This window comes from Sturnira hondurensis, unplaced genomic scaffold (assembly GCF_014824575.4).
Source record: "Sturnira hondurensis isolate 20B ecotype Veracruz unplaced genomic scaffold, ASM1482457v3 Scaffold0004068, whole genome shotgun sequence".
Classification (NCBI taxonomy): domain Eukaryota; kingdom Metazoa; phylum Chordata; class Mammalia; order Chiroptera; family Phyllostomidae; genus Sturnira; species Sturnira hondurensis.
This window is the reverse complement of record NW_028076699.1, coordinates 8,990,581-9,003,085: the sequence shown is the minus strand read 5'-3', so window position 1 is coordinate 9,003,085 and position 12,505 is coordinate 8,990,581. Positions and strand designations below refer to the sequence as shown.

General features: G+C 47.4%; 1 protein-coding gene across 2 annotated transcripts in view; it reads right to left on the bottom strand.

Annotated features, from left to right (window-relative positions):
- LOC118985015 (BEN domain-containing protein 5) overlaps positions 1 to 12,505 on the bottom strand; it is a 1,089,084-nt gene that overhangs the window by 115,483 nt on the left and 961,096 nt on the right. For both annotated transcript variants that reach the window (XM_037043322.1, XM_037043321.1), the window contains one exon: positions 4,468 to 4,557. In XM_037043322.1, coding sequence (XP_036899217.1) covers positions 4,468 to 4,557 — 90 coding nt within the window. The remainder of the gene's footprint in view (positions 1 to 4,467; positions 4,558 to 12,505) is intronic.

Genomic DNA, 12,505 nt, shown 5'->3' with positions numbered 1-12,505 from the left:
GCGATGACGCGACTTCCATCTACTCCCAGCAGCAGGTGTGCCAGCAGCTCGGCGGTGAGAACCTCGGTCCCAGCCAGATGGGAGGACCAGGCCCCACATGTCGGTTCCCCTGCTCAAGGTCACCGAGCCAGTTAATGAGGAAGAAGTTAGCAGAGCCGAAATATCTCAGACACCATATTGCCAGATCTGGGGTCCTCCTGCCCTCCGCTCAACCAGGCGGGCAGGGAGGGGGCCCAGCGGGGAGCTGGGCCTGACGAAGAAAGCCCAGCTGAGTCCAGTGCGGCTGTGGTCTGGGCTGTCCCCAGGGGGCTGAGAGACCCTTGGGAAAGACTGTGCCTCAGTGTCTCTTCGGCAAAGAGGGAGAATGATGCCTGGCTTCGGCCGCCCGAAGGAGGGAGGAATCGTGTGTTTCAGGGGACAGTTTGAGACGAGGAAAGGCAAGGGCGGGATTGGGGGAGGGGTCCTATGCCGCATCTGCCGTGAATCAGCTGTGCGGCCTGGGGTAAGCGATTTCACTTCTCAGAGCCTCCACATCCTCTTGTAAAATGCACGTTGACTGTTGTGGGAGTCCAGAGTGCTGTGTTTTTCTAGGCACGAGCTCGGCCTCCCAGCATTTCTCATTGCCGAGTAGGGTGTGTACAGGCTGTGAGGCCAGATTCAGAGCCCCCTTCTGCCTCTCTCTGGCTTTAGGGCTGTGAGGCTCCTCTTGCTGAGCTCGGATTTAGCATCCCAAAGCCAACGCAGCATGTGTCCCTCACAACAGCCCCACAAAATAAGTAAAATAATCCCCACTTCACAGAGGTGGAAAGTGGCACTGCAGACCCAGTGTTAGGCCTCAAATAGCTCATGATTTAAAGGGAAAGAAACAAATATAACTCAAATCTACAACAAGTCAGGTAATAAAGGTGGTTATCAGGTAACCCACAAGGTAGCAATGAAGCAGAGGGCTGTAGGAAGTGGGCCAGAGACCCACAGAGGACATCTGAAATAAACCTTGGGAGATGAAAGGTGTTTGCCAGGTGGCAAGGAGTGGCAGGCAGAGGAGCAGCAGGTGCAAAGGCCCAGTGGTGGAGAGAGGATGTCCATTCAGGGATTAAGCTGCATGGGGCTGGGATATACTGGGTTGGCCAAAAAGTTTGTCTCTTTTTTCCCATAAGATGACTCTAATAGCACTTAGTTGTCTTTAACTTCATTCAAAAAATTTTCATTAGATTGTATTGTGACAGCTGTCATATCAGCATGCATTAAAAAGACATCAAAACTGGTAAATTTTGTGTAACCATTTTAAAATGGAAGATGGAAGAAAACACATGACATTTAGATTATGCTTTTTTATTTCAAGAAAGGTAAAAACACAACCGAAACGCCAACAATAGATTTGTGCAGAGTATGGAGAAGGTGCCCTGACTGATCAAACGTGTCAAAGTGGTTTGCCAAGTTTTGCCCTGGAGATTTCTTGTTGGGTGATGATACTCTACAGTCGGGTAGACCTGTTGGAGTTGATAGCGATCAAATCAAGACATTCATTGAGAACAATCAATGTTATACCATGTGGGAGATTGCCCACATACTAAAAATATCCGAATCAATGAAGTTCATTATTGGTGAAAATGAAAAACATGGCTTTTATTTTATGGAAAAAAAAACCATATGGACTTTTAGGCCAACTCAATAATGAGGCTGAGGCCCAAGAAAATGGCAAGAGCCAGACCATGATGGGTCGTGAGTGTCCTGCTGAGGGGTTCGGAGTTTATCTCCAGTAGGAGAAGGAGGAGAGGCACTGAACGGCTCTGCCAAGGAGCAGACAATGACTGAAAGCCCGCAGGACAGCACCAATGCCTTCACCTCGGCCCTGTACAGATTCCTTTTCGGAAGAGCAGGGTGAACAGAGAGAGCACCCAAGCTCTGCTGGACTCCGTGCCTCAGGCCTCAGCTGTAAAAGGGGGCGGTGACCCTGCCTTCTGTCTGCTGCGCACAGAGGAGGTGGGCGTGGGAGTTGAAGCTCCCGGAGATGAAAGTATTGATGGTAAGGCTACTGCCTTTTTACAAACAAGGACAAAACAGTTGCATCTGATCAGCTGGGGGAACAGGTCTGCTGCCAAGTTTAGTAACAGACAGATGGTTGCTGCGAAGGGGTTGGTAAAGCCAGGAGGGACCTGAGAGAGGTTGTTGCAAGGACAGTGCTGGAAGGGAGAGAGGCTGCAAGTGAGGATGCCAGGGAGTGAGCTAAGGAGACTGGAGCCAGGAGCTGGGACGCCCCAGCTGTGCCTCTCCTGAGCTGCTGGGCTCTGGGCAGCCACTGCCTCTTCCTGAAGCTGTTGCCTTGCCTGAAACACAGGTGGAGGCGGTCATGCCCAATCTCAGCACTGGAAGAACGTGAGTGGGGCAAATAAACCCCACGTTTATTTGCATAGTGCCTTACAGTACAAAGCAGATTATCTGCTTCATCTTCTCAGCCTCCCACGAGGAAGGAGGGACATCTGCTGAGTGTCTGCTGTGTGCCAAGTCCGGGACTAGGTGTTTGTGTACGTTCGTCTCATGCCAGCTTCATCAGAGCCTTTGGATAGGCATTGTTTTCCTAATTTATTTTACATTTGAGGAAACTGAAGTCACACTGCTAGGGTGTGGCAGAGCCGACGTCTGACCACAAGATTGTCTCATGGCGATTCCCCGGAGACTTCCGCGGCAGCATGCTCCCCTCCTCAAGCTGCATGACCTGGCTCTCCCTACCCCTTTGACCGAATGGTCATTTCAAAACTAAAATGAGATGAATTACGTAACTTCTCTAACCTCTGGTTTACTCATATGTAAAAATATAGTTCAGATTAGTTTCTCTGTCGTTGAAAAATGCATATAAGGAAAATAAATTAAATCAAATTAATAAAACTAAAATAAAATCTGTATTTTATTTTATACACTACAGTGCTTGGCACATGTATAGCACCCTGTGTTTCACATATAACACACCCACCAGGTAAGTAGAAATGCAGAAGCACAGTCAAGAACGTGGGACACTGGAAACTCTCATTCACACACCACCTGCAGCAGCGAAACACCTAGTAAAGTGAGGGGCACATGTCTCATGGCCCAGCAGTTACAGGCCCTGGTTCAGTCCCCTAGAAAGGATCTGCACTTGTGCACAGGTGGCAGGTATGAGAACATTTGTATCAGCATGGTTTGTGAGAAAACACACAGTAAACAAATCAGGTGTCTACCTCAGGAGAACAGATAGGTAAGTTGAGGTACAGAGAGACATGGAGTAGATACACGGTGAAAACACCTGAACAACAGCTACCTTCACTGGCATGGGTATCGGGTGAAAACAAGTGTCAATACATACAGAACGACACCAGTTTTATGAAGTTCAAAACCATGTAAAACTAAAAAATACATTGTTTAGGAAAGCGTCCATGTTCGGTAAAACTGTTAACAAAAATCAATACAAGATTCGAGCTGATGGTTATTCGCACGAGGGGGAAGGTAGGAAGGAGGATAAGGACTTAAAAGGAATTGATAATATTCTGCTTCTTCAGCTGGGCATTCATTACATTGTTATTTATATCGATATATTATTTACTGAGTATAGATTGCTAACTACTTGATACATATATATGCATGCATATGTATACTTTACATTGCTAAGTCCACTTTATGAAATATTTAATAGTAAAATGTAATTACAAAGAGATATATTTGAGAAGAGAAATTACATCTTATTTATNTAAGGACTTAAAAGGAATTGATAATATTCTGCTTCTTCAGCTGGGCATTCATTACATTGTTATTTATATCGATATATTATTTACTGAGTATAGATTGCTAACTACTTGATACATATATATGCATGCATATGTATACTTTACATTGCTAAGTCCACTTTATGAAATATTTAATAATAAAATGTAATTACGAAGAGATATATTTGAGAAGAGAAATTACATCTTATTTATTTATCTCTCGTTGTCTGATACCAGGGATGCTTCCTTGCTCACGGTAGGTATTTAAAAAGTTGTTTGTTAAGCGAACACTTGAATAAATGAGTAAGTAAAAATTTTTAGTGCCAAGTTCCCCCGTTCACCACCCGCCCTCCCATCAACACTAGTCTGGGGCCAGAGGCGCCTTCGGTGTGTGCGCCAAGGGAAACACACAACGTGGAGCTGAGTGTGCAGACGACCCTGCGTGGCACATCCTCAAAGGAGCACACATCAGAGAACTGCAGACAGTCCTACCCACTTGTTTATGCGTCATCCATCTGTTCATTCACCTGTTCGTCCATCCATACGTGTAGTCAATATTCACTGACAGTAAATCCTAGTGACGATCAAGTGTAATCTCTTCAGAAGTGATGTGGATTCTCCTCCAAGAAAATGACTCTGTGTTAAAACCCTGTCCCAGAGACCATCACAGCGCCCCCAGCGGACCTGGGCGCAAGTGCGGGATGCCCACGACAGCCTGCTACTCACTCACCTTGACACACAAAAGAGGAGGGCGTTTCCCCAGGGTGGACTCGTCCCGTGATGAATACCACCTTCTGCTCCGCCCCTTCCCGAAGATTGTCTGTAAGGCAAAATAACAGAAGGTTGCTACGGAAGTCAAGGAAAGCTGAGATGAGAGGCTGGTGTGTGGGAAGGGGGAGAGCAGGAAATGGGCTGGGTGCTTTCCACTTATCTCTGGAATCATTGGGTTAGAACCATTAAGGCCCAGCCATTGCTGACTAATTTAATTATGTCCCTGGCTACCCAATGTTAAGAGACTACGTCCCATTCCTTGATGCACCTGATTATATTAATATTAAAGTCATCTAAAGAGGTCATATGAGGAATAAATCCCAGATCCACTATTACCCTGGGCAAGCTGTGTATCCATTCTGAGTTTTAATTTGCTGATCTGTAAATGTGAATAATGACATTTGCTTCATAAGGTTGTAGTAATGATTAAACAAGCTAACATATTGCCTCGTACACAGTAAATAGTCAGTAAATAATGAAGTAAAGAAGGCAGTTCTTATATTCGTAATAATAGCAGCTGGCCTTTAATTAGCTCCTTTTGTATCAGACACATTATACACATTATTTATAATCCTTAGTGAAACATGTGCATTAACACTCCTTTCTATAGAGGCAGAGACTGAGTCTCAGAGAGGTTGTGTAACTTGCTCAAGAACACACAGATAACAGGTGGGAGAGAATAAAAGACAACCGAGGAGCTGTGAACCCACAGAGGGCTAGGAATCACTTGAACTCCCATCATTTGGAATTACTTCATTGATTGTTCATTACTTCAGGCAATCAGTAGAGAACCCAGAAGGACCATGCCTTAGTGGTCCTTCTAGACTGCTCTGGACTACCAAGTTTAAAAATAAATCTTAAAAGGATCAGAACTGAACAAAAGAAACTTAACGGCCTGCTATGTAAAGTCCAACTCTCTTTAAGGGAAGATAACAGAATCCACACACTCAACCATGTACAATCCACAAAATCCAGCTCCAAGAAAGAAATTATTAGACATGCAGAGGAGTAGGAAAATGTGGCTCTGAATCAGGTCCAAGCTCTTGCTGCATCTACAGCAGTCTCACTTGCATTAAAAAAAAAAAGATTAGCTGCTGGGCACAGACACTGTCAGACAAGAGCAGCAGCCAAGAGTGGCCTTCCCAGAAAGAAGGGGCAGGAAGAGGGTACTTATCCATGGGTAGAAGAAGGACTGATTGACCCAGAACAGAACAATGACCTGTAGTGAATTCAGGGATGAACATTGAGAGAAGTCGGATTAAAGGATTCTGTTTACGTTAGAGGATGAAGTGGAGGGAGGGCTGCAGTTAGAAATAATGAATAGGATTTCAGCTTCTGAAACGCTAGAGGTAGGTTATGTTGAATGCGGTGTATGATCCCAACGTTTGATATGCCAATGTCAGAGACTAAAATAAAAACTAGTAACTATTATGCCTAGTTCTAAGGGCTTGGGACTTTCTTGGCCTGTTGGGGTGACCAGGAGAGGTTGCGGTCACTGCTTCCTTAATAAGATATATAATGGAGTCAATATGCTTTTGAGAACTGACTGTGTACTCAGCTCTACGTTAGGCACCTTTAGGAACAAAGAGAGAAACAAGACTTACCTCCTGTAAAGAAGATTATGGTTTAAAAGAGGAGTTAGACACCTGAACTTTTCCTAGACTGAATATAAGCTCCTCAAGGGAGAAACGGCAACTTTCACTCTGTATTTATTTTTAATGTCTTTCCCAAGACCCTGAATAGAGTAGGTGCTCAGAAACTGGCTGTCAAGTTAATAAATAAAAATACTCATATAGATCATGGCTTATAAAGAAATTTAGACACACATTATCTTATTTACTCTTCATCATGCTTCTGTGAGCTGCAGAGTATTGACCCCATTCACAAGTGAGGGAACCAAGGATGGAAGAGACATGCCCAAGGTCATGCAGCCAGTTGAGGTGTTCCGGCCTCGGCTCCCAGCCCAGTGCCCCTCTCACCACTTATCTTTCTCCTCCCGGATCCACTAACAAAGGGATGCTACATCCTCTGCATTTCCATCTATAATGTTTACAAAAGAGTTTGGTTTTATCCATTATTCCTTGTAGATTATTGTCTTAGTATTTATGTTGCTTTATCCTTAAAAAAATGCCACGAAGCCCTTTTAAAAACCACCACGGAACATGGACCCCATCTATCGCGGCAGTTCAGAAACGAATGACAGCATTTCCGGGGCCCTCGGTGAAGCCTGCCTTTATGGATGTCTCCCCTGACCCAGTATCAGCTCAATTGCATGCAGCATTTCTGCTGACCTCAGGAAAATGCAAAATGGGCATTCTATTTGCACACTAATTTTACTGAGCCCCAGCGTCTTCATAAAGCGATAACGGGGGGCTAATAAAAAATCAAGCATCTCGGATGCTAATATAAGCAAATGTTGATGCAGGCAGGTAACAAACTGCTTTGTCATTTAGGAGGCCGTAAAAGAGCATAATAATCATCTTTAGGTAAAATGGATGGGTCGCCTTTGCTTAGCTTTTAGCTTTCATTTGCAAAATCAATTTAAGGTAATGTCACTGCTCGGAGGTGGTGTGACATGGGTCGCCCCCCCCACCCTTCCTGTCACCAAATCCCCAGACTAGGGCAAAGCCAATTACATACATTCTTGGGGGAGGGAGCAGGGAGGATGAAGGAAGAGTGCTTGAACAAAGCCAGGGTGGGAAAGAAGCTGAACGAGGAGGACAAGGACAACCCATCAGGGATGGGAAACCTGGAAACACAGGGAGGGTGTCACTTGAGGGTACAAGGTCCCCTACCAGGCTAGTTAACAGAAGGTGTTTGAAGTCAGGTGTGCTTATGTAGCATCCCAATACACACACACACACACACACACACACACACACTGGTTTGCCAATAGGTCCCTCTGTCATCATCTACTACGTCCTTATTTGTAAAATATTTACTGAACACCTATCTCTCCAGTGGCCAGGCACTAGCTATTAGTATCTTCATTTTGTAGAAAACCTGGGTGGGAGACATTAAGTGACTTGTCCTAGCTCTCCCAGCTGATGGCTGGCAGAGCCTGAGTCCCCGCCCAGGTGGTCTCACACCACAACCTGTGTTCTTACCCTCTACGTCATTCCACCTCCTGCGAAGGAGGATGAAAATATTATCCAGTTATAATAGCAATTAAATAATGTTTATTCAGCACTCATTCTGTGCCAAGCACTTTACATGTATGATCTGATTTAATTTTCATGGCAACCAGTGAAACATCTACTATTCTCCCCCCTATATTATAGATTAGGAAACCGAGATGTGGAAAGGTTAACTGACTTGCCTGAACCTGCACGAGTTGCAAATGTGGGAGCCAGCTCTCCCGTGCTCTTTATGAATCTCAAATTTACGTTCTTAAGCACCAGGCCATATCATCTCTTGAAGATTAAAACAGGGTCATTGGGGTGGTCTTAAAAATACACCCACAAATTCTGTTTGCCTCCTCCCTTCAAGAGGTAGAAGTGAACTCTGCCCCCTTCCACTCCTGCCCATTCACCGAGGGCTGGACTTGGAGACTTGCTCTAACAGAAAGGACCCTCTAGAAGGGGTGGTGCTCACTTTTGAGATTAGGGTATAAAAAGGCTGCGGCTCCCATCCTGAGTGCACCATCTCTCTCAGGAGTCACTTGCTCTGGGGGAACCCAGATGCCATGACATGAGGATACGGAGGCAGCCTGTGAGGAGGCCCTGCAACCCGCCAAAACCACAGGAATGAGCTCGGAAGGGGGCCTCCAGTCCCAGATGACTGAGCCCTGGCTGACAGCTTACTGCAACCTCATGAAAGACCCACCGCATTCCTGATCCACAGAAATGGAGAGATGACAAATGTTAATTGTTTGTAGATGCTGAATTCTAGAGTAATTTGTTAAGTAGCAATAGATGACTAATTAATCTTATCTATTGATGCCAGCCTGAGTGAGGACCAGAGACAAACCCTGCACTGAGATGAACAGTTTCAAATGCTCTGGTCAATTATCAGTGGATCTGTGGGTGGTGAAGGTACTAGAAGATGCCAAGAGGCCCCAAAGCACACTAGGTGGGCCCTCTAAGGACAGAAATCTCCCCAAATTTCACATCAGTTTGGTTTCCCTAGTTCTCCTGACAATAGCTTGTCATGGGGAGTGAGGTATTATGCAAAGTTTCTTACATTTAAGCCTCTTCCATTTTCCAAGAGAATTCCCTCATAAATGTTTCTAAACCAGACCAGTTACAGCCTTTTCTCCAGTACCCCAGGCCCCCAAAGGTCTGCACAACTACCAAGCTGGAGAAAAAGAAATCCTGATACCAGTGACAGCATGGGTACCTGGTGTCACTTTGAGGGCCCACTCAAGACTGGAATAGCTTTGTCACTGGTGCCACCGTGTCAACACCATCCCTGTTAGTCCAGCTCTCACCTGGCCACCAAAGTGGAACTTCTAAGACACACAGGGTAGCATACCCCTCCCCCTGCTTGCAGCCCTTCAGCAGGTCTCTGCTGTCCTCCAGGCAAGTCCAGTCCCCTGCCCCCTGCCCCTGCCATCCCTAGTCTCTGGTGGCCCCTGCACAGACCCCAGCCGCAGCTCCCGCTCAGCAGCCCCAGAAGCAGGCTGTGCTCTCCTGCATGGCCTCACCTCCGTGTTTTCCTCTCCCCCAGAATGCTGGCCCCCGTCTCGTCTGTCTGGCTTACTCCTACTCAGCCTTCCAGACTCTGCTCCAAAGTACCTTTTCTGAGGAGGAAGGAGAGAAACGAACACTCATCCAGGACTTGCCCTTGGCCAACCTTGGTGTTAATGTTGTATCTGATTCCATCAGCACAATAATTCTGTGCTTCCCCCTACAAACTTCGTCACGTTGAAGGTCACCTAAGGATATCCGTCTGCGGCTGATACAGACAATGAAGAGGGATTGGAGATTTGAATTATAGTGAGAACATGCTGAAGGTGCAGAATTTCTTGTATATAATTTTATGAGAAAATGTAGGAGGCATCAGTAGAGCTTCTGGGGGGCAGTGGAGAAGCAGAGATGAGGGTTGGCTCAGCCGAGCTGAAGAGGGGGAGTCCCGTAGCAGAGGGAGCTGAGTAAGGGATATGGAGCAGATCACTGGCTCCTGTGTCTCTTCTGTCCTCTGAGAGGGTCAAACGGAAAGCCAGCGGGCTTCCTGGCAGCTGGACCAGGAATCATACCCAGGCCCCACACAGATTACTGACCGTGAGATCTCGGGCAAGCTACTTACACATTCTGAGCCTCAGTTTTCTGTAAAATGAGAACAATAATTCCCAGCTCACAAGATAAATCTTAAGCAAGAGACTTTAAGTCCCTGCCCTGTGTAATGAGTGACGATCCTCAGGAACAGGGTTTCTTAGCACCACTGACGTCTGGGCCTGGGTAACTGGGTAGGGGTGCTGAGAATGGAGGACATTTAGCAGTATCTTTAGCCTCTACCCACTCAATGCCAGGAGCACCCCTCCACCCAGTTATGACTATCAAAAATAGCTTCAGACCTCACTACACGTCCCCTGTCTCCTTGGAGACAAAATAGCCCCTTGTTGAGAATCAGTCTCCTATAAGAATATTTGACTTTATTCGGATTGGCCTTGTCATTAGATTACCAAGAAAACTTCAATTTGTTAGATTTTATCTTTGCCCCAAGTTCAAAAAGCCTTTCCAGACAGCTCCAGACCACAGTGGCTTCACCTTCCTCTGAACTCACAGAGCTTGTGTGGACCCCTCATCTGGTTGTAAATCATTTGCTGCCTTGCTCAGGGCGGACCGAAAGCCGCAACTCTGTTCTGCTTACTGCCCAGCATCTGGTCTTCTTGAGAAAACAGTTGCGTTGGCAAAGTTTATTTTCGGTTCCCTTCTTCCTTGCACTGCTGTCCTCTGGGTCCCCTTCTCTCACCTGACTTCACATTTCCCATGGCCTTCGATCTCATATCTAGGTGCTGCAGGGTCAGGGATGGAATATTCTACCCCGGCTGAGATGGGAGAAGAAAATGGGGATTTCCATCGACAAGCATGTGCTCGTGAGGGAGAGAAGTGAAGCACGAATTCTGGAATTGCAGGGCTTTGGGACAAGGAGCCTTTCTGGTAACCTTACCACATCTACCACCTATCAAAACCTCTCTGATGGCTTTAGAGAGCAGTCAGGGGGCCTCTGACTTACAGGAGACCCATAGAGGCCATCAGAACCACAAGGCGTGGGGAGTTGCTGAGTAAGAACATCCTCTCTGTAGAGGTGAGGGGAGGCACCCAGAAAGGACAGTGACTTGCCTTGGGCCGCACGGAGCATTCAGCCAGATCTGGAATGCAGGGCGCAGAGCTCCAAGCAGCCTCCTCCCGCAGCACGGAGCTGCCTCGGGCAACGTTCCTGCAGGCAGATGCCTGGGAAGCGCCCAGTGGATGCCTGCCAGGGAGGTGAAGGAAAGCCAGAAAGCAACAGGCCTGAGACGCAGAGAGCTAGGGCCAGTGGACGTCACTGTCACCTTGACCATCACAGGAACAGAGCCTCCTTTTCCTCCCCGCCTCAGAGAGGCCGTCCCGCTGGCTCCGGCAGTTGATTAAGCCTCTTTGCTGCCAGACAAGCAGGCCAGGCCTAGGGGCAGTTAGGAGGCGGTCTTCTGGGGGGTCAGCCAGTGGCAGGAGGGCTCTCCGTGCCAGAGTCTGTCTTGTTCCAGCACCCTCCACTCAGCCCCAGAGTGTTGGAACCAGAGCCATCTCCTCAGTAGCTGCTGAGGTCAGGTCTCCCGGGAAACACACTGAGGAACTCAGAGAACTGGCGGGGAGCCTCTATGGGGATTGCTCTCAGGAACACTTGTGGGAGGTGTGAGTTAAGCACAGTCTCAGCAGTGACTTTGATAAGTCCTGCAGGGACGCTCAGGGCCAGAAGGGCCCTTCACAGCTGTCCCAGGAGACTCTAGAGCTGGCTCCGTGTCCTGCATTGACTGGGTACTGGATGTGGGCTGCCCCAGGGCAGGATGGTAACCTCAGGCAAGGCTGCTTCCCCGGGGCTGAGTACAATTTCCAGGGAGGCCCTCCGCTGGGAGCTGCCAGCCACCAGCACTCCCCAGAGCTGGGGGAGTTGGTCCTGAAGGGGGAAAAGGCAGCGCGCATGGCCTTTGCTACCCCAGCCTTCGCTGAGGCAGCCAGAGAGCAGGGCAGCTCTGAGGCCCAAAAGACAAGAGGCCAAGGGTAAAGGACTTCCTTTTTTAAATTTCAATTCAATGCATATTTTATAACACTGACCACATGCCAAACTTCCATCTGGTCCCTGGGGACATGGCGGGGTGCGGGAGGTGGGGGGGTGGGGGTGGGGAGTGAGACACTGACCCAGGAGCTCAGAGTAGTGGAGAGGACAGATGAAGGGTGGCTTTGGGGTTATAAACTTGAATTCTAGAGCCAGATAGGAGGAGGGTTAAATCCAAGTCCTGACATGCATGTCCTTGAGATGTGAGATTATTTATTTCCCCACCTGCCCAATGAGGATAATAAGAACAACCTCATAGGGATCATGTAAGAATGAAAACTGAGCTAATGCAGCAAGCCAGTGCATAAGGCCAAGTACGTTCCACATGGTATGTATTACATAATGGCAACTTGTAGGTCACTTGGTCCAACTGCCTGTTCTTACAAATGCAGACACTGAGGTCACTAGACTCTCTACGACACGATAGCCGTGACTTTGCCCATCTTTTTTCAGTTCGTATTCCTGATGCCTCACATACAGCAGGTGCTCAATAAATACTCCTGTAATAGTTGTGGACTGAGTGCCTGTTGCTCTGGTTGAGTGAGTCTATCAGGCTAGCAGGGTGCCCAGGCTTTCCCTGCCGCACGCTGTGCCTTTTGAGTTGTCTTCCCGCCTCCGGAAATAGTTCACCAGGCTCAGTTTCAGGCTTATTAGCAAATGCAAATCAAATTACGCCACAACCTTTTGCAACAGGGACAACAAAAACAGTTTCCCCAGGAAAAGAGGGCAGGAAGAGGTGA